Raw genomic sequence first — 20198 nt, forward strand, 5'->3', positions numbered from 1 at the left:
AGGGTGGGATTAAGATCTTTAAATCTGAGTTCCTTTTACTATGTTCATAATTACTTTGTATTAAGGGTGAGATTAATATCTTTAAATAGATGTATTGCATCACAATTAAAAATAAGAAACATTAAAATTTAAATAATGATAATAATATTTTAAATAATATATATATATATATATATATATCTATATATATATATATATATATATATATATATATATAATAAAGTTTTGGTAAAAAAATAATTTTAAAAGGCAAAATTGTATTCCTCATCTTAAAAATGAGACTAAATTGCAATATTAATTTCAATGATTTTCACACTACTCTTACTTATATATGACTAACCTCCTATCCTATATTTTAGAAAGCTAATTAATTCATATCTAGACATTTATTTTAGAAAGATTTCATGGATGCATCAATTAGAATTATTATGCAAAATAGTTATGTACATTATCTTCATTTCGATTCTTCCAAAAATAACTTAATGAATAAAAAGTGTGTGACACATTTCCATTCATCATCAACCATTCAATTCAATTTCTTTTAATATTTATGTATAAAATATTAACTTCCTATCTCATGATTTAAAAAGCCATTGTGTTGAAAAATATTTCTCTACTTCTCATTTCTTTTAGTATATCATTCTTTGGTTTCAACCCAAAAACACCCTTTTGAATCATTTAGAATCATTAACCATGTTTATTTTCATTTTAACTTCTTTTTATATTAATAATTTAAATGTAAATAATATATATTAGGTAGATTTAATGAACATTGATGTGCTTAAAAATATTTAAGGAATTGAATTAATCTAATATTATATTAGTTTATAGGAATTTGGAGATTATAGGATAGGAAAATTTTAGATGTAAAATAGAAATAGTAATAACAATGGTAAGTAGGAAATTAAAAATATTTAAGGAATTGAATTAATCTAATATTATATTAGTTTATAGGAATTTGGAGATTATAGGATAGGAAAATTTTAGATGTAAAATAGAAATAGTAATAACAATGGTAAGTAGGAAACAAAAGAAAAATATAAAAACTAAGACAAAAGGGAAACTAGAAAAAATAAGAAATTAACTAAGTTTATTATTTAACTTGTCAATTGATATTAGAGTATTGCCATGAGTATATATTAGTTATATGACTATTTAAGAGAGAGGAAGTGAGCACTAGATTGTGGCTCTTAATACAAGTAAAAATAAAATAAAAAATAAATTCTTTAATTTAATTAGTCATAAATGCAATTAAGAACCATAGATAACTTTGTTTATGAATGGAATTAGCTATAAATAGAATCAGTTATCTACAAGTGAGAAGTCATGCATGTTAATTTATATTTCCATAAAACTCATACATCTAAACTACACTCCAAAATGACACTAAACTCCCAAAAACAAATACAAATCAACCCTAGAAAAGAAATGTGCACTTATCTACGAGGCAAATAGAACCAAATAAGTTATAACCAAATACTAAGTGTCATCTAAATACTATGTTGTATTGTGTTGTCATTGTTACAAGTCATCCTACATCACGATGTATTGAAAATAAACTTATTACAAATATGCAATTTTTTAAAAATAAATATACTATAAATACGAACTTTTTTAAATATAAAATATTGTACATATAAAATAAGAAATAACAATAATGTAAAGATTTTCAAATAACTCATACATAAATACTTCGACTTTAACATATTCATTTAAAAACATTCCACAAACACATACATTAATAATAAATGGCAGAAACACATACATTAATAATAAAACTATATTTGAAAAGACTTAGTCCTCTCGGAAATCTAATAATTACGTAAGTTTAAAAAAAAATACTTAACATAAAAGTCTGCTTAACTTTGTAACTGCAATGGCCTTAATGTCAAAGAGGATTGTCGCATTTCAAAAAGATTGTCCCTGGTCACTCCGTTTCCACCAATGAAATCAAAACAACCAAACTAAAAATCACAGTAGAATCTACCTACTATCTCATTTTAACATAAAAGTCTTTAACATACAGAGATCCATTTGCCTTTATGTCATTCAGTTTAACATAAAAGTCTTTTATAATAAAAGTCTTTAGCCTATAGAGATGCATTTTCATTTATATCATTAATAATTGCCACATTTTCTGCCCCCACCTCACTTTTTCCAATCAAAATAGATAAACAAACATCAAGCAAAACAGGCCCGCGTCATCATCCATCACAGAGCACTTACCATCGCATTTTATTTCAGGGCAGTGCATTACGCAGCGCAAGTGGGTTTGTTTATGCTATCGAGCACACAGGGCCTGGGGTTTTCTCTAACAACAGAAACCGCGCTCAGATAGGTTTTGTTTAACATCTTTTCATGATGAGAGGATGAAGGAATCTCAATTCTCCGCTCCTGTGGTTGGCGCTACAGATGATTTCGGTATCAGTATGTGCATCGGAGGCAAATTACACGAATGTTCCACAGGATGCCCAACTCTTGTTAGCAATCAAACAAACTTACAATTATTTGTCGCTGGATGACTGGTTGAAACGTCCATCCCCAACTTCTGTAATTGGACCGGAGTCACCTGCGACGAGAAGAATCGACGGAAAGAAGTGGCTCTGAATCTGCAAAACAAGAGCCTCTCCGGTTCAATCCCACCGGAATTGGGCCATCTCCACCACTTGGCATCACTCAACCTTTCCTACAATGGTTTCAGGGGTTCCATTCCTTCTTCTCTCTTTGGAGGACCTACTTCCTCGCTCTCCATTCTGTCGCTTGCCCACAACGAAATCAGTGGCACCATTCCCACCAATCTCTTCAATTACACAGCTTTTCAGTATCTAGACTTTTCGTACAACAACCTCGGTGGTTTCATTCCTCCTCGGCTTGGTCTGCTGTCCAATCTCTACCATCTCAACCTTTGTCAGAACAACTTCATGGGTCACATTCCGGTGGCTCTATCAAACAACACAAAGCTTGTTGTGCTAGACTTGTGTTTGAATTTCTTGTTGAATGGGACTATACCTCCAAAGTTGGGTTTGTTGTCTAGGTTACAATACCTGTGTTTAGACTTCAATGACCTCACGGGTACTATTCCCACATCGATTCCCTCCAACTGCACTCAACTGCGTTCGTTGATGATTGGAAACAACTGGATGTCTGGTATAATTCCTACAGAATTGGGAAAATTACGGTACCTCGAGACGCTCTTCATAGATGTAGCCAATTTTGAAGGTCCCATACCTAGCGCACTTGGGAATGTTACTACACTCACACTCCTCGCCATCTACCGTAACAATCTGACGGGCACAATCCCTAAATCTCTTGGACAACTCTCTAATGTGGGTGTTTTTCTAATGAGTGCCAATTCCTTCACGGGCTCCCTTCCACCAGAGCTAAGTAATCTTATAAACGTCCAGTACCTAAATGTGAGGGGTAATTTGCTAATAGGATGTATACCCACCGTCTATGGCCGCTTAAAATCGGTGACCAGATTTGTGGCATTGGATAACGACTTCAGCGGAGGGATACTAGCAGAGCTAGGAAATTGCTCAAACTTGGCCCAGCTTTTGCTTTCAGGAAATCGGCTCAGTGGGCGTATACCAGAAGAACTTGGCTGCGGTTTGATGAAACTTGCTAGTCTCTCTCTAGACCACAACGATTTGAGCGGTACGATACTAGAGAGCCTGTCCAACTGTACTCACCTGCAAGACTTGAATCTCAGCTACAATCGGCTTCAAGGTACCATTCCTCCTGCTGTTGCAAATTTAAGGCAGATAGTTAAATCATTTTCTATGCCACGCAATCTACCTGAAGGCAACATTCCAGCCGAGATCGGAGGCATGATGCTTGTTCCCAACATAGACCTGGCAGGGAATCTGCTCAGTGGTCAGATTCCCGCTAGTTTGGGAAGCTGCGTGGAGGTGCTTCATCTCAACCTTTCGGGCAACTGCCTTGTGGGACAAGTTCCGCTGTGCTTTCGATCCATGATCACTCTCACAGATTTGGATCTTTCTGATAATGGGTTGTACGGTTCAATACCACCATACCTCGGCGACATGGCAACTCTCCTCTCTCTGAATGTTTCCTACAACTGTCTGTCGGGGCCGATTCCAAACAAGGGCGCGTTCCAAAATCTTACAGCCGCTTCTTTTTTGGGAAACAAAGGTTTATGCGGACCGATCCTCGGCAGAGCTTGCCCTATAGCTTCGGCCCCTTCCTCATCCCCCAGACCTAGCGAAGGGAAGAGATTGGCCATAATATTCTCCGCCTTGGGTTTTTTGGTAGTCACCGCAGCAGCTTGGGTATTGTATTTTCTCCGTGCTCGAGCAAAGTCGAAGAAGTAGAATGCTATGCAACTTGCCTCTACGAAATATTATGCAGGAATCTCAGGGAAGGCCAACGTGATAAAATCGATGTCCCCAACTGAGCTGTTAGAGGAAACTAGAGGATTTAGTCCACAGAATATAGTTGGTTCTGGGAAATCAGCAATAGCGTATAGAGGCTCCTTTCCAGATGGATTGCAGGTCGCCATTAAGAGATTCAAAGACGATACGAGCATGGAGTCATTGCAGGGTAATCTAATCGCTGAATTGCGGGTGTTAGCCATGACACGACACCAAAACCTAGTTCGAGTGCTAGGTTATTGCAACAGCCCCGGAATGGCATCGCTGGTTATGGAGATGATGCCGAATGGAACATTGGCGAGGCAAATACAAGAGAAAATTCTCGATTGGGAATCTGTCGTGAGTGTCGCAATGGGAGTGGCGTGTTAAGTGTGAAGCCAAATTCATGCAGGATTCTAGATCTTTCTACACTGCTAGTAGTTTCTAGAATCACATGCAGGGTTCCAGATCCTCGTACACCGCCAGCAGTTTCTAGATCATTCCAGATCTCCATATTAATCATATACAGGATTCTAGATCCTTTTTCTGCCTCTATAAATTTGTAATTTCTCTCGCCAAGGAAAGCAAGCCAAGGCCCAAGCCTGTTATGTAATGCAAAGTGATTTCTATTCTCCAGTGATTGTTTTATCTATTCCGCTGTTTCTGACTAAGTAATCTTGGTGTTTCTCCATTTGTCTGTCTCTGTGAATTATTCTCTACTATTGTCGTCTAAGTCTCTGAGTATAAATCCGCAGTGTGTTATGTATGCTCTGGTCTAACAACAACAACTCGTATCGGAGCCAAGTTCGAATATCCACCGTGCAAGTCGCTTAGTGCCATCGCCTTGCTCTGGCAGCGTTTGTTAAAACACTGGTTGTTACCCCTGGAGCTGTTGAAGGATCTGTCGAGGAAATAGCTGAGGAACGCTAGAACTAAAACACAGTTGCTGCAAGAAAAGCAAAGTCATGGATCTATGTTGAAACGTGTTGCTGGAGTTTGAAACGTGGAGATCTGTGGAATTTGGAGTTGAAATGTGGTGTTCGTAAGTTTTTTTTTCAAGCTCGCACGTATATGTCAATTTTTTTCTCAAACCAACATATGTATGTGTGAAATGTGAAAAGGTGAAAACATTATATATGTTTTTATATTTATTATGAAACATATATAATTATATGTTTGAATTTTGAAAAGTATATTTTAAAAAGGAGCAGGAATTTTGAAAATGGTATTTTAAAAGGAGGAAGGTCATTATTACTAAAGAGTAATAATTAAAGTTTTATTTTTAAGTGGAGTTTTTTGTGTTTTTGGGCATGAATTTGATTGAAAATGGAGACAACAATTATAGATATGGAGAAGTTGAGCGGGGCTAATTTTTCCCTATGGAAATCACAGATGGAGGATATACTGATTTTAAAGGATCAGTATTTGTCGATTGAGAGCACAACAAAGAAACCCTCATCGATGACAAATGAAGAGTGGAATAAGCTAGATAGAAAGGCGATTGCAACAATCTGCCAATATTTAGCAAAGAATGTTTATTTCAATGTGTCCGGAGAAAAGACAGCAGAAGGATTATGGAAGAAGCTCCATGATTTATATGAGAAGAACACGGCATCAAACAAAGTGTTCTTGATGAAGAAGCTTTATAATCTCAAAATGAAGGAGGGTGCTTCAGTTGCTAAGCACTTGAATGCATTTAATATTATTACTAATCAGCTTGCCTCTGTTAAAATCATTTTAGATGATGAAATTAGAGCTATTTTGCTAATGTGTTCTATGCCAGACAACTGGGAAAATTTAATTGTAGCTATGAGCACTTCAACAACTACAGGGACCCTGAAGTTTGATGATGTCAATAACAGTTTAATGAATGAGGAGCTACGACGCAAGTCAATTGCAGAAAACTAGGGAGGAGAGGCTCTAGCTCTGGCTGAGTGTGGTAGGAGAATGGATCGAGGCTGGCAAGGGCGATCAAGATCGAGAGGCCGATCAAAATCAAGGAGAGACAGAATCATCTTCTTTCATTGTGGCAAACCCAGGCACATGAAGAAAGAATGTCGATTCTGGAAGAAGGGACAAAAGGATCAAAGACCATCTAGTACAAATCACAAGTCATCCAGCACAAATGAAGGTGAGACTACCTCTGTAGCGACAGATGGTGATGTGTTGTTTACTGTTTCAGTAGAGGATGCATGTGTATATACATCTAGCAGTAGCTTTGATTGGATCCTTGGCTCTGGGGCATATCACCATGTAACCCCATGCAAATATAGTTTTGTTTCATATAATCCTGGTGATTATGGTAGATGCATTTGGGGAATAATCATTTTTGCAGTATTTTTGGAGTGGGAGATGTCTAGATCAAGATGAAAGATGGACAAAATATATTGTTGAAACAAGTCAAGCATGTACCAGAAATGCGCATGAGTTTAATCTCTATGGGACCACTGGATGATGAAGGCTATTTGACAAGCTTTGGAAAAGGAGGCTGGAAAATTAGCAAAGGTGCATTGGTCGTGGCCAAAGGACCCAAGACAGGAACATTATACACATTGAAGACACTAATAGGAAAATCATATTTGGCTGTTGTCACAAAAGAAGGAAATTCAACAGATCTGTGGCATAAGCGTTTGGGTCACATGAGCGAGAAGGGCTTAAAAATCCTTGTTGGTAAAAATTTATTGCCAGGTTTGAAATCCTACAATCTTGATCTTTGTGAGCATTGTATATATGGTAGACAAAGAAGGGTTTCATTCCTTAGAGGTGGCCATGACAGAAAGAAAAATGTGTTAGAATTGGTACACTCGGATGTGTTTGGGCCTGTTAACATCAAATCATTAGGAGGAGCATCATATTTTGTAACATTTATAGATGATTCATCCAGGAAATTTTGGGCATATCCTATGAAAAATAAAAGTGAAGTGTTTGGAATATTTCAAAAATTCCATGTTTCTGTTGAAAGAGAGACTAACAAATTGCTGAAGTGTTTAAGAACAGATAATGGTGGAGAATATTGCTCAAATGCATTTTAAGGAATATTGTAATAGGTTTGGCATAAAACCTGAGAAGACTGTGCCTGGTACTCCTTGTTGGATAGGTAAATCCCCTCTGCGGACAGAGGCGATCCCACTAGCCCAACAGGGGTCTAGCAACAATCTGTCAAAGCTACTATGCAGGTTCCTAATTGCAAATAACAAAAGTAGGTAAAGAAGGACCTACTTGGAATCCAACGCTAGTGTCGAAGAAGCGGAGCTACTTTCGTTCCTTTGTCCTGGCTGGTCACAATCCTTCGCTATCCTCACGAACAGACACCTGCACACACAAAGAACGATACAAACACAAGCGTGGAATCTGATATAGGCAATTATATGTCAGTCAGAAAGGACATAACTTTACATCAAACATCATGTAAACAATGAAAGTGGAACCATAATAGTAGTCTTCTATTATTAATGATAAATAGAGAAGAGTACAACCAAGTTCTGACGTCGTAATTCTCCTCAGCCTGGACGAGCAGCTATGTGTGTCTTGCAGTATACCTCTTCTCTGGCAGCATAACCTCTCTATGCTTCACTATCACCCACGACAAACGTAACCACAACTAGCATTACTCCAACGCTAAGAACTCAGAACTAAACAACTACCCTAACTTTGAACTAGCTTGTCAAATGCATGAGGACAAGCTTATATAGATGGAGAAGGGAGAAAGATTCGATGAACCAGGACACCCGTTGTGGATTAACATTATCCCCAAAAGCCATTAAGGATGGAGATATGATAGAACTCGTATCCTCAAAAAGCTCCATGTAATGAAGGAAACAACAGTCGGGCGTGCGTTAAAGCAAAAATCATTACCAAACTGGGCTGGCGCGGGTGTTGCTCTAAGACAGTGCGCCAATGGTCGCGCCCTCTTTTGAGGATCTCAGTGATTGGCGCGGGTAAGATACTGTGGACCTGCGCCAATGGAAAAAGAGTACTTTTCAGGGATAATTTGCAGAAGGTGTCTTCAGGGAACATGAAGTACATACTCAGGGGAACATAATGCAAGTGTTTTTGGGTTATGTCACTGCTCACAGGTCCCGGAATGCGTCCTCCAATGTATGGAAACGGGGCGATAGGGACGGTGACCAATGGTGACAAATTACTATGTAACAGATGCCCCCTAAAGCATGAAGTCCGAGAGGGAGAGAGAGGGGTGAAATGCTTTATAGGAACACACAAGAACACATATAGCTGCCGCCGAGGATCTGCATTGAGAGACACAACTGATAGTTCAATTACATGATGTACGTGGTATGGTCACAGCCATCCATAAGAGAGTACATAAATAATCTAGATCCATAGTATGGACGCAGCCATTTGGTTAGGATCAATGAATTGACTCAGGTATGGTCGCAGCCATCCAGTGAATGAGTCATGTATCAAGAATCACGCCTGGATTACAACAGACACAATCCAGGGTCTTGCGCTCCATCTTGACCCGAACAAGAGTACAAGTTCAAGCATGCGAATATAGGAGCTGAAGTCGAACATGCATGAACATCGTCTAATTACCAGTCAATAATGGAAACTGTTAACAGACGCGAGAGGTACCACCAATAATGACAATGGCCCTCAAGGTGCTATAGGTACAATCTATGGCGTGCGAATTAATGAGCTGGCGTCGAACACCCGTAGAATCATTCGATCGGAGGCCAATGATGAAAACCTCACGTCGAACATGAAGAACCTGCCATTGAGGCATGTAGGCTCCAAGGCACCGGAAGGGAGTCTCTAGATCAGCTTCCTGGATAATGAGCTGAAGTCGATAGGAAGTGACCTTGATCGAAGGTGGGCCATAATGTTTCCCACATCATCGACACGAGACAGAGAGATAATGTTTGTGAATCAAGATTATGTGAACTATCAGATGGCGGTTGTTTCTTTTCAGAGGTCAACTTCTCTTGAACATATCGGCGGCACGATAGTGGAATTGGCAGTATTTGACATCAATGGATCAGAGGTCATGATGACGAGGCAATGAGCAGATGAGAGGTCAAATAGGATTACCCAAATCCATGGAGGCCAGTGAAAAATGAGATGAGATATCCCCACCCAGACACGAAAACAGATAAGTGCCATGTTCAAGAGCGACATACTGCCGACACGACAATGATTATGGTTCCAAAATTTCTTTTCCCCCACCATTTCTGGCGAGTACCCCAATTATTTTTAACAAGCTTGATGGGGATAGCATATGCTTGTGGTGTGTCATTTCGACAAAATCCGATGTCATCAGGTTTTAGCGAGTCTGACAAAGGAAGAACTCGGCATCTTTTCATGTTTAGAGAGTTTGAAAAGACAGCAGAAAAGGAAACTCCAGGGGTGTCCTTTTTCATAAAGTTGTGTCTCTCGAGCCCGAAAAAGTATAAAACAATGCTCGAAAGAACCGCCTGACCATTACAATCGAGGAGTACTTTTTATAAGTAGTGATTTTAATCTGAAAAAGTAAAAAAGAGATCAAAACCACGTCGTTTCGTAACCATTTACGAGTTTGAAACGACAAAAACCCGGTAATCTTTTTATGTTTTAACGGTCGACGAAAAGAACTTAAAACGACCGCCCCTTATTAACGTTTAACGAGTCAAGAGGAGTAACTCGGCAATCTTTTCGTCTTTAAACGGTCAGAAAAGAGCTGAAAGCGGACCTCCATTTTTATTCTCTTTAACGAGTCAAAAAGGGAAAAAATACTCGGCAATCTTTTCATATTTTACGAGTCAGAAAAGAGCGTAAAGGTGACTCGTCCTAGAGGAACGAGTGGTATAAAGGGTAGCAACTGGTTCCGGTAATGGTGGAACTGCTCAAAACATGTAATGGTCAAGAGGCTGGCTTATAAAACCACTCATCGCTGCGGTTCCTCAGGAAAGGATAAACAACCAAGTGAAAGCGTATGATCGGCCAAAGAGATGGTGGCGATGGAATGAAAACAACCAAGGCTCATCTAACAAAATTTAGCGGATAGGCGGCAATCACAAGATGTGAATCAGGTATGGGTTCATTTTTACACAAGCTTGAACCATGGAGAACTCTGCTTGGATTCGGTTTCATTTTTACACAAGCTTGAAACGAAAAACTATGCTTGTTATAAGTTTGCATGCCCCCACCATAATGACGCAAATCGAGGTACATGCCCCCCAAGCTTCATTGCATTCAACGAGGTGGATGGAATGAAGGTTCACTCTCGAGATTTGTGAAAGACTCGACTTGTATTTTACGAGATCTTAATCAAAAGACTCGATTTGGAAAGGGAGTTGTTTCATTTTTTAATGAGGTTGACACAGTAAAAGAATTATCCTGATAACCCTTGTTTCATTTGGTAACGAGCTTGACACAAGATCAGGAACTATGCTCCAACCAGTACCAGGTTCATTTTTTAAGGAGCTTGACACGGGAAAGGAACTATGCTCCGTCCCGACTTCATCATAATGAATGGGAAGTGGAGGCTCCCAAGAGGGCCGCTCCGGAGGGAAGGCCAACATCTTGGAAATCAGCGCCCAATGCCCCCAGGACACTATGCACGACAGCAACATCGCTGGTGACAGGCACGGGATGGGTGCCCACATAGTTGACCTGCGGTGGGGAAGATGCAACTGGTGGATGTAAACCAAGAGGGGATGACGACTGCGCAGGGGGGACCCGTGGACGAACGAACGATAATTGATCGATAGTCACAATTCTTCCATCGTGTGGAAAGCAAACCACACGGAAAAGTGAAGAAATAAGGGCCCCCATGGCATAAACATAGTCGCGGCCAAGGAGAAGACGGAAATCTAAAGCACCTTGGGTAACCATGACGTCTATATAGACGGTTTTACCTCCCAAAGTAACAGGTAACTTTGGAAGGATCCCTAATGGTTGGCTAGTTCCTCCGTCAAAAGCCGTCAGATTCGATGTGACGGGCACAAGCTGTGGGGAACCCAAAGCTTGCCAAGTAGTGGCAGACATAAGACTAACAGGTGCCCCCTCATCCAAAACAGTCCCAGGTATTGCCTTGTCGTAGGCGTGTACCGTGATCCAGAAAGGCACATGGGATGGGAGGCAGAAGGTAGTCAAATGTCTCCAGTCGAAGGAAACGACTGAATTACTTGGTGGGGGAATCGTATGATTGCCCCCCTGCTCTAAAGGGACCGAAGCAGAACTCTCTGAAACAGCTGGGGTAGGAGAGTCATTTTCGGACGCAGGAGAATCTGAGGAGACGAGAAGAACATGATGCTCTTCCGAAACAGAGTGATCGGGTGGTGAACTCGAATCGACACTCTTTCCGACCAATGGTTGGTCGGGAACGGGCTTAGCAGAGCCAGGTTCAGGAAGAGGAGGTTGGACAAGAGAGGAATCTTGGTTGATTTCTTTGTCAGCAGGGGAACGTTCTGCGGGTGCAGAAAGACGTTGATAACCAACGAGAAACTGGGGTGAGGGAGCTGTAAGACTTCCCAAGACAATGGAGGCTCTATCCATGAATGGAAAAAGGTGAAGGGGATGATTGCCTTCACAAAGTTTACAGGGGATTCGAATCTTCCCTTTTCCCTTAGCATTTCCAGGTGATAAGGTAACATCGCCATGATCTCCAGAGGACGATGAAGGGCGGGCCGGATCGTGAGACCATACTTCTAAGACCTTGGGAATGCCAGGACAATCACGAAGAAGATGGTCCTCCTTGCACAACTTACAAGGAAATTTGACCTTCCGCGAAGGAGCAGAAGGTGGCTCGACTTGAGTTGTACTTTTAACCTCTCGCTGAGGAGTCTTCTTCTTCTTCGTCTTCTTCTTCTTCTTCTTAGCCACCTGGTTACTTGAATCCAGACTTTCACCAGGCGAAGTAGAAGATGAGGACGCAGAAATAGGCGAAGAAGGGGAGAGGTCCACCTTGGAATCAACATAATGTTGTTCGGGTGGAGGAGACGGTGGAACAGGAGTCATCACACTCGGGACCACCGAGGTTGAAAACAACCATACAGGCAAACCGATGGTTAACCCAGGCAAAGACAAAGTTGCGATATACTGAACACCGACATTTCCAACAGAAGGAAATGGCCTAGGGTTTCCATCAGGGGGAACACCTTGGCCGGTGGACTTAGGGAAGGATGCCATTGAGCGAGAAAGAATCCTACTCAAGCTAACGCAAACAAAATCTAATTGGGTAAATGTTATCGTGGCCAATAAATTTTAAGACACTGAACTTGACCCTTTCATGTTTTAAGAGTCGAGAAAAGGACAAAAGATGACTCTAGTCTCCTTCGAATATTTAATGAGCACGAAGTGACAAGACGCTCAGGTGGACTTTTTCCGTTATAGAGTCTGAAAAAGGCCAAAAGGAACTGCTCTGGAGTTCTAGGTAGAGGGTGTGCCAAACTTTTCGCAAAACCGCAGAATACTTTTTAGGGTACGGGCGGTCAATCTTCCCGAATGCTGTGTTCAGTGCATTGCGATCAGTAGGGCGGCTGACACGGCTTCCTATGGATAAATGGTTTTAAGCCTATAAGGGTCTCCCAATGTATACGCGACGGTACGTGGGAGCACAATCCGTACTGGCACCTATCGTTTCACCGTGGAGGAATCACCCAACCACTCGACGGTAAGCTACCAGGTTTAAAGACGCCGGAACACGTCTCTAACCTAGACCTCTAGAATGTTCACGTTAGGTTCCAATGCGTTGTTATGTTCATTCAGTTGATTTTAAAGTTTATCTTCAATTATGTTTCAGTTTTTTGGTCCTACCGTATGTGATCTCTCAAAACTTCCTAAATGCACACGACATGCCAAAATTATATCACTTCATTCAATGAATTCTATCTACAGGAGAGTTGAGATTTTTACACAAACGAAATGATCGCTGAGCAAACAACAAAGATCCTAATGCAGCTAATAACAAGAAATAAAATTTTTCTTTTCTTTTTCTTTTTAAAAGCAACAAATAACAATAAATGCTAGCTAAAATGATGCAAAAGATCTTTTGTTTTTCTTTTCTTTAAGATAGCATGATGCATTTAAACAAATCTTTAAGAGATATTCACAGGTATAAACAAACAAACTTCACTCAATGAAAATAGAACCAATTCTGAAACACCAAAATGAACCGTGCAAGCAAGGAGAAACACAAAGACTTTCTATGAACCATGTAATCTAAGTTCAAATGAAGTCGAGCAAAATCCAAAGAAGCTAGAAGTGAATCACCCGAAGCATAGAATACCAAGCTTTAACAACCACCAAACAAATGCAAAAGAGTATCCAAAAAGTTGACTGGGTCAAGAGAAGACCAAAACAGAAACTGGCAAACACCCAAAGTATGCAAATGTAATCTATGCACACTTTTCATTCATATCCTGAAAATGAGAATTCTAATTATGCAAGTGTGATCTATGCAAGAGAATTCTCAAACACACGATGATTCTAATGTAATCTAAGAACCAATCAAGTGCAAACCAAGAAAAACGGGTGAGAGTTCCAAAGATCATAAACTAAAAACACTCAAAGGCGATTAACACTCATACGCAATTTAGCCCCCCCCCCCCGGCGAATGAGGGGGAATTTTTTTTGCAAAAACAAAAGCAAAAAGATGCAAAATTGTGAAAAGATCGAGACAAACCTCCAAGTAATGATCAAAGGAAATAAAATTAATAATTTGCCAGAAAAAGACTCAAAACCAGTCAAAAAAGGCTCTGATACATTCAGATGATTGAACAAAACGGGAAACCCAAGCTTGGGAGGCTGTAAACAAGCAAAATGAACAAGTTCATAGGGTTGGCGCGACTGTCAGGAAGAAAACTGCGCTAATTGAGCATTGGCGCGAGCTGTACACTGGAAAATGGCGCCAATTGGCGCGACTGTCAGAGTAAAAACCGCGCCAACTAAGCTTGCCGGCTAAAAAAATAAATAACACGACCCCAGGTCGGGCTGACAGTGTTCAGATGGATCAAACAGTAAAGAACAATCTCAAAACTGACCCAGAAAGCTCATTCACTCAAGCAAGCAAGAGAAAATTAACATGCAAGACAAACTTCAAATAGCTTCTCCCTAGTGGAGTCGCCAAATTGTTGGATAGGTAAATCCCCTCTGCGGACAGAGGCGATCCCACTAGCCCAATAGGGGTCTAGCAACAATCAGTCAAAGCTACTATGCAGGTTCCTAATTGCAAATAACAAAAGTAGGTAAAGAAGGACCTAGTTGGAATCCAACGCTAGTGTCGAAGAAGCAGAGCTACTTTCGTTCCTTTGTCCTGGCTGGTCACAATCCTTCGCTATCCTCACGAACAGACACCTGCACACACAAAGAACGATACAAACACAAGCGTGGAATCTGATATAGGCAATTATATGTCAGTCAGAAAGGACATAACTTTACATCAAACATCATGTAAACAATGAAAGTGGAACCATAATAGTAGTCTTCTACTATTAATGATAAATAGAGAAGAGTACAACCAAGTTCTGATGTCGTAATTCTCCTCAGCCTGGACGAGTAGCTATGTGTGTCTTGCAGTATACCTCTTCTCTGGCAGCATAACCTCTCTATGCTTCACTATCACCCACGACAAACGTAACCACAACTAGCATTACTCCAACGCTAAGAACTCAGAACTAAACAACTACCCTAACTTTGAACTAGCTTGTCAAATGCATGAGGACAAGCTTATATAGATGGAGAAGGGAGAAAGATTCGATGAACCAGGACACCCGTTGTGGATTAACATTATCCCCAAAAGCCATTAAGGATGGAGATAGGATAGAACTCGTATCCTCAAAAAGCTCCATGTAATGAAGGAAACAACAGTCGGGCGTGCGTTAAAGCAAAAATCATTACCAAACTGGGCTGGCGCAGGTGTTGCTCTAAGACAGTGCGCCAATGGTCGCGCCCTCTTTTGAGGATCTCAGTGATTGGCGCGGGTAAGATACTGTGGACCTGCGCCAATGGAAAAAGAGTACTTTTCAGGGATAATTTGCAGAAGGTGTCTTCAGTGAACATGAAGTACATACTCAGGGGAACATAATGCAAGTGTTTTTGGGTTATGTCACTGCTCACAGGTCCCGGAATGCGTCCTCCAATGTATGGAAACGGGGCGATAGGGACGGTGACCAATGGTGACAAATTACTGTGTAACACTCCTCAACAAAATGGTGTTGCAAAAAGGATGAATCGCACGATTATGGAAAAAGTGCGAAGTATGTTGTCCAATTCCGGTTTGGAGAAGAATTTTTGGGCTGAAGCAGTCAGGACCGCTTGCTACCTCCTAAATAGATCTCCAACTACAGAGTTGGATTGCAGTATCCCTGAAGAAGTTTGAACTGGTAAGAATTTGAATTATTCTCACTTGAAAATCTTTGGATGTGAAGCATTCGTACATATTCCCAAAGAAAATAGAACTAAGCTAGATGATAAATCTATGAAATGCATTTTTTTGGGATATGCAGACGAAGATCTTGGTTATCGTCTATGGGATCCAGTCAAACATAAAATTATTAGAAGCATGGATGTTATATTTAATGAGTCGGAAGTGTTCAAGAGGACTGTAGGTGAGTTGGAGGTCAAGAAGGTTATTGACAAGTTTGAAAAGTAGCATGAAAACATACCACCAATACAAGAAAATGAACAGCAAATTCAGGAGCATGAGGAACAACAAGTGGAAAATAATGAATAACAAGAAGAAGGAATCTTGCAGGAACCTTTATAGGAGATTCAACTTGACAATGCACCACCACAGTTGGTTCGCGGATCTTCTAGGCCTCATAAGACTTCACAAAGGTATCCTCCTTCAAACTATATTTTGTTGACTGATGAAGGTGAACCTAATTGTTTTCAAGAAGCTTGTAAAGTTGAGCACAATAAATAATGGAAGAAAGCAATGGAAGAAGAAATGAACTCTTTGCAGGAAAATAAAACTTGGGAGTTGGTAAACCTCCCAAAAGGTAGAAAGGCTCTACAAAACAAATGGGTGTATAGGATTAAGCATGAAGGTGATGAAAAGAAGGAGAGGTATAAAGCAACACTGGTGGTGAAAAGTTTTTCCCAAAAAGAAGGTATTGACTTCACTGAAATTTTCTCACCTGTTGTTAAAATGTCATCCATTAGAGTCATTCTTGGTCTAGTTGTTGCTTTAGACCTAGAATGTGAACAGTTAGATGTAAAAACTACTTTCCTTCATGATGAATTGGAGGAAGAAATTTATATGGAGCAGCCAGAAGGCTTCATAGAAAAAGGAAAAGAAGGCCTTGTTTGTAGGTTGAAGAAGAGTCTCTATGGGTTGAAATAGGCACCTCAACAATGGTATAAGAAATTTGATTCATTCATGTTGAAACATGGTTTTCAGAGGTTGGAAGTTGACCATTATGTCTATATCAAGAGGTATGATCAAGGAAAGTATATCGTATTATTGTTATATGTGGATGACATGTTGATTGTTGGGCATGATAAGAATAAGATCAATAGGTTGAAGAAAGATTTGGGTAGGAAATTTGCAATGAAGGATTTGGGACCAGCACAGTAGATATTGGGCATGCGGATTATGCATGACAGGAAAAACAAAAAGTTGTGGCTATCACAGGAAAAATATATCAAGAAGATGCTTGACAGGTTTAATATGAAGGAGGCCAAGCCAGTTGGTACACCCCTTGTAGCGCACTTCAAGCTGAGTACTGAATTATGTCCTAGTGATGACAAAGAGAAAGAAGAGATGAGCAAGATTCCTTATGCTTCAGCAGTTTGCAGTGTAATGTATGCCATGGTATGCACATGACCAGACATTGCATATTCAGTGGGAGTAGTGAGCAGGTTCCTTACCAATCCAGGAAAACAACATTGGCAAGCAGTAAAATGGATTTTAAGGTATCTCAAGGGTACTAGTCATTATTGTTTATGTTTTGGTCATGATGAGACTGTGCTTGAAGGATTTATAGATGCGGATATGGCTAGATATATGGATACAAAAAAGTCCACTATAGGGTATTTGTATACATTTGTAGGTGCAGCAGTATCTTGGGTGTCAAGGCTACAAAGAATAGTAGCCCTCTCTACAATAGAAGCAGAGTACATAGTTGCAACAGAAGCTTGTAAAGAGATGTTGTGGATAAGCGATTCCTAAGAGAGATAGGAATAAAGTAGGACAAGTATGTGTTATATTGTGATAGTCAGAGTGCCATTCACTTGGCGAAAAACCCAGCATTTCATTCAAAAACCAAGCACATTGACTTAAGGTACCATTGGATCCGGCATGTGTTGGAGGAAGAATAGTTATCCTTGGAAAAGATCCATATAGATAGGAACCCTGCTGATATGCTCACTAATATTCTACCATGAAATAAACATGAGTTATGTAGAGGCATGGTAGGACTTGGTGTGACTTGATCACTCTTATTTGGCTTCAAGTGGGAGAATGTTAAGTGTGAAGCCAAATTCATGCAGGATTCTAGATCCTTCTTCTACCTCTATAAATTTGTAATTTCTCTGGCCAAGGAAAGCAAGTCAAGGCCCAAGCCTGTTATGTAATGCAAAGTGATTTCTATTCTCCAGTGATTGTTTTATCTATTCCGCTGTTTCTGACTAAGTAATCTTGTTGTATCTCCATTTGTCTGTCTCTGTGAATTATTCTCTGCTATTGCCATCTAAGTCTCTGAGTATAAATCCATTGTGTGTTATGTATGCTCTGGTCTAACATGGCGAATGGATTGCTTTATCTTTACAAAGAGGGTTTAGAACCTATTCTTCATTGTGATCTCAAACCTTCCAACATCTTGCTTGATTTCGACCTTAAACTTGCAATTGTTGATTTTGGGCTTCAAGAGTTCTGAAATATAGCGACATGAGCAATGGATTCAGTACCTCCAACATTAAGGGTTCCATTGGGTACATGGCAGCAGGTAGAAACAAGATAATCGACCCTCTTACTTGTGTTTGTATACTTTATTAATTTTGATTATGGAAGTTAGATTTTGCATGTGCTTGGCTTTGTGTGTTACAGAGTATGCAGCTGGTTCGAAAATCACCTCAAAAGTTGATGTATACAGCTATGGAATCATCCTTCTGGGAATGGTGAGTGGTAGAAGCCCAACATGTGAGACGTTATCAGATGGAAGAACGACACTTCGACGGTGGGTGGTGGATGCGATTGGCGATGGCAATCCCTTGAGAGCTGTTGCTCCTCACTTCTTCGAGGGAGGCATGTCCAGCGAGTGCTCATCTCCAATTAAAGATGAGATGATTAAAGTGTTGTATTTGGGATTGGCTTGCAGTTCATACACACCTCAAAATAGACCAAGCATGAGAGAAGTGGTTCATAGTTTAAGTACATTGTATTCAATTGCACTACCGAAGACAGAGGATTCTCCATCGCCTCTGATCGCATCCTCGTCTCATTCCTCGTCTTATTGATGCACTTCGCATATCATACATGGCTTGCTTGTGGCTTGGACACTAACCCTAAGGGGTTGCTCGCAATAACCTTATAGTTGAAAAAGGCTTGATTAGAGCGCCTTCAAATAAAATGTTTTTAGGTTGTTTCCATGGAAAGAATCTTAACAATTTATGTATATACTTTTATGAATTTTATCTGATTGGTTTTGTGTTTTTTAATCTTTTAAAACAAATGTTTATTTTCCATGTTTATATTTTTATGATTTAATTGTTTATATTTTATTGTTATATTTTTATAATTTAATGTAAAGGTAAAGTGATTTGATTAATAAAGTTTATCATATTTTATATTTTTACTGTGGAAAACTTGAAATAATTTGACTGCTGAAGTTTATAAATATATATATATATATATATATATATATATATATATATTATATATATATATATATATATATTATTATTATTATTATTATTTAAATACCAATATATTTTTAATCATAAAACTCACTAAAATTTTACAAATGTAAAATTATTCAAAGAGTAATTTTAATATCAACGAATATTTTTAAAACTCACTAAAATTTTACAAAGTAAAAATATTCAAGGAGTAATTTTAATATCAAAGAATATTTTAATAATACACTTATAGGCCTAATTTTAAACTTGTTCATGCTATCAATAATTTTTTTATATAGAGATAAATAAGATTTATATTAATAAATATAATATTCTTTTTACAAATTTTTAAATATGGGAATTTGTCTAGTTCAAAATTTAATTTAAAAGTTGTATTAATTTTTTGATTGATGGTATTAAAAAAATGTAAATTTAATTATTTTGAAATAGAAAAAATTTAAATAAAATGCAAAGTATGCATTCATAAAATAAATTTGGAAATGTAGTGCCTCAATTACAAATGATTTAATTATACATGAACATTAATACATAAAGGGTGAAAGATTTAGGGCAGAGGAGTCTTTCTCAACAGAGTAAATGAGAGCAACACAATAAAACTTTGTGTTATATTTAGAATACATGAAAAATATTTATATGGAGGTTGTGACTCCTTCATCTAGTAGAATAAAACCTCTTACCCACATTTGCACTTCGCAGGGAGAGTAACAAACTGTAAAACCAGTAACTGTTTTTTTTCACACTCGCACCAAAATTTACTCCACAATTTTCTCACCTTGACCTCTCATACTTTGCTTCCAAAACTTAGCAAAAGACTTCTACATACATGTATATTCAAAACAAAAACATACATTTTCTAATATTTTAATACATGAAAAGTCAAAGTATTAAAACCTAGGATGGGTGTTTGTTCTAAAACATAATTTTTTGAACTTGTACATGTTGTGGAATACAAATAACAGTTGCAGAATCAATGTTTGACCATACGTTTTCACCAACCCTTCATTAAATGCACATTCATTCTTAATTGCT

General features: G+C 39.0%; 3 protein-coding genes across 3 annotated transcripts; all 3 read left to right on the forward strand.

Annotated features, from left to right (window-relative positions):
• Nucleotides 1-2522: 2522 nt before the first annotated feature.
• LOC149224227 (uncharacterized) lies at nucleotides 2523-4331 on the forward strand (the record flags this gene model as incomplete). Its single annotated transcript, XM_089388123.1, has 1 exon — nucleotides 2523-4331. A coding segment is annotated over one exon (1809 nt), but the record flags the coding sequence as incomplete, so codon positions are not given.
• Nucleotides 4327-4760, forward strand: LOC149224228 (protein CLAVATA3 INSENSITIVE RECEPTOR KINASE 3-like). Its single transcript, XM_089383512.1, has one exon. It carries the CDS (start codon nucleotides 4338-4340, stop codon nucleotides 4758-4760), a length of 423 nt encoding a protein of 140 aa, XP_089239638.1. The 5' UTR covers nucleotides 4327-4337.
• Nucleotides 4761-18198: 13438 nt separating this feature from the next.
• Nucleotides 18199-18767, forward strand: LOC149224229 (L-type lectin-domain containing receptor kinase S.1-like). Its single transcript, XM_089388124.1, has 2 exons — nucleotides 18199-18256; nucleotides 18358-18767. The coding sequence occupies exons 1-2, from the start codon at nucleotides 18199-18201 to the stop codon at nucleotides 18765-18767; spliced, it is 468 nt and encodes a 155-aa protein (XP_089244250.1).
• The last annotated feature ends 1431 nt before the right edge of the window (nucleotides 18768-20198 follow it).

This window comes from Pinus tabuliformis, chromosome Q (genome assembly GCF_031772625.1).
Source record: "Pinus tabuliformis cultivar Carrire ecotype Pingquan chromosome Q, CPIR1, whole genome shotgun sequence".
Taxonomy (NCBI): domain Eukaryota; kingdom Viridiplantae; phylum Streptophyta; class Pinopsida; order Pinales; family Pinaceae; genus Pinus; species Pinus tabuliformis.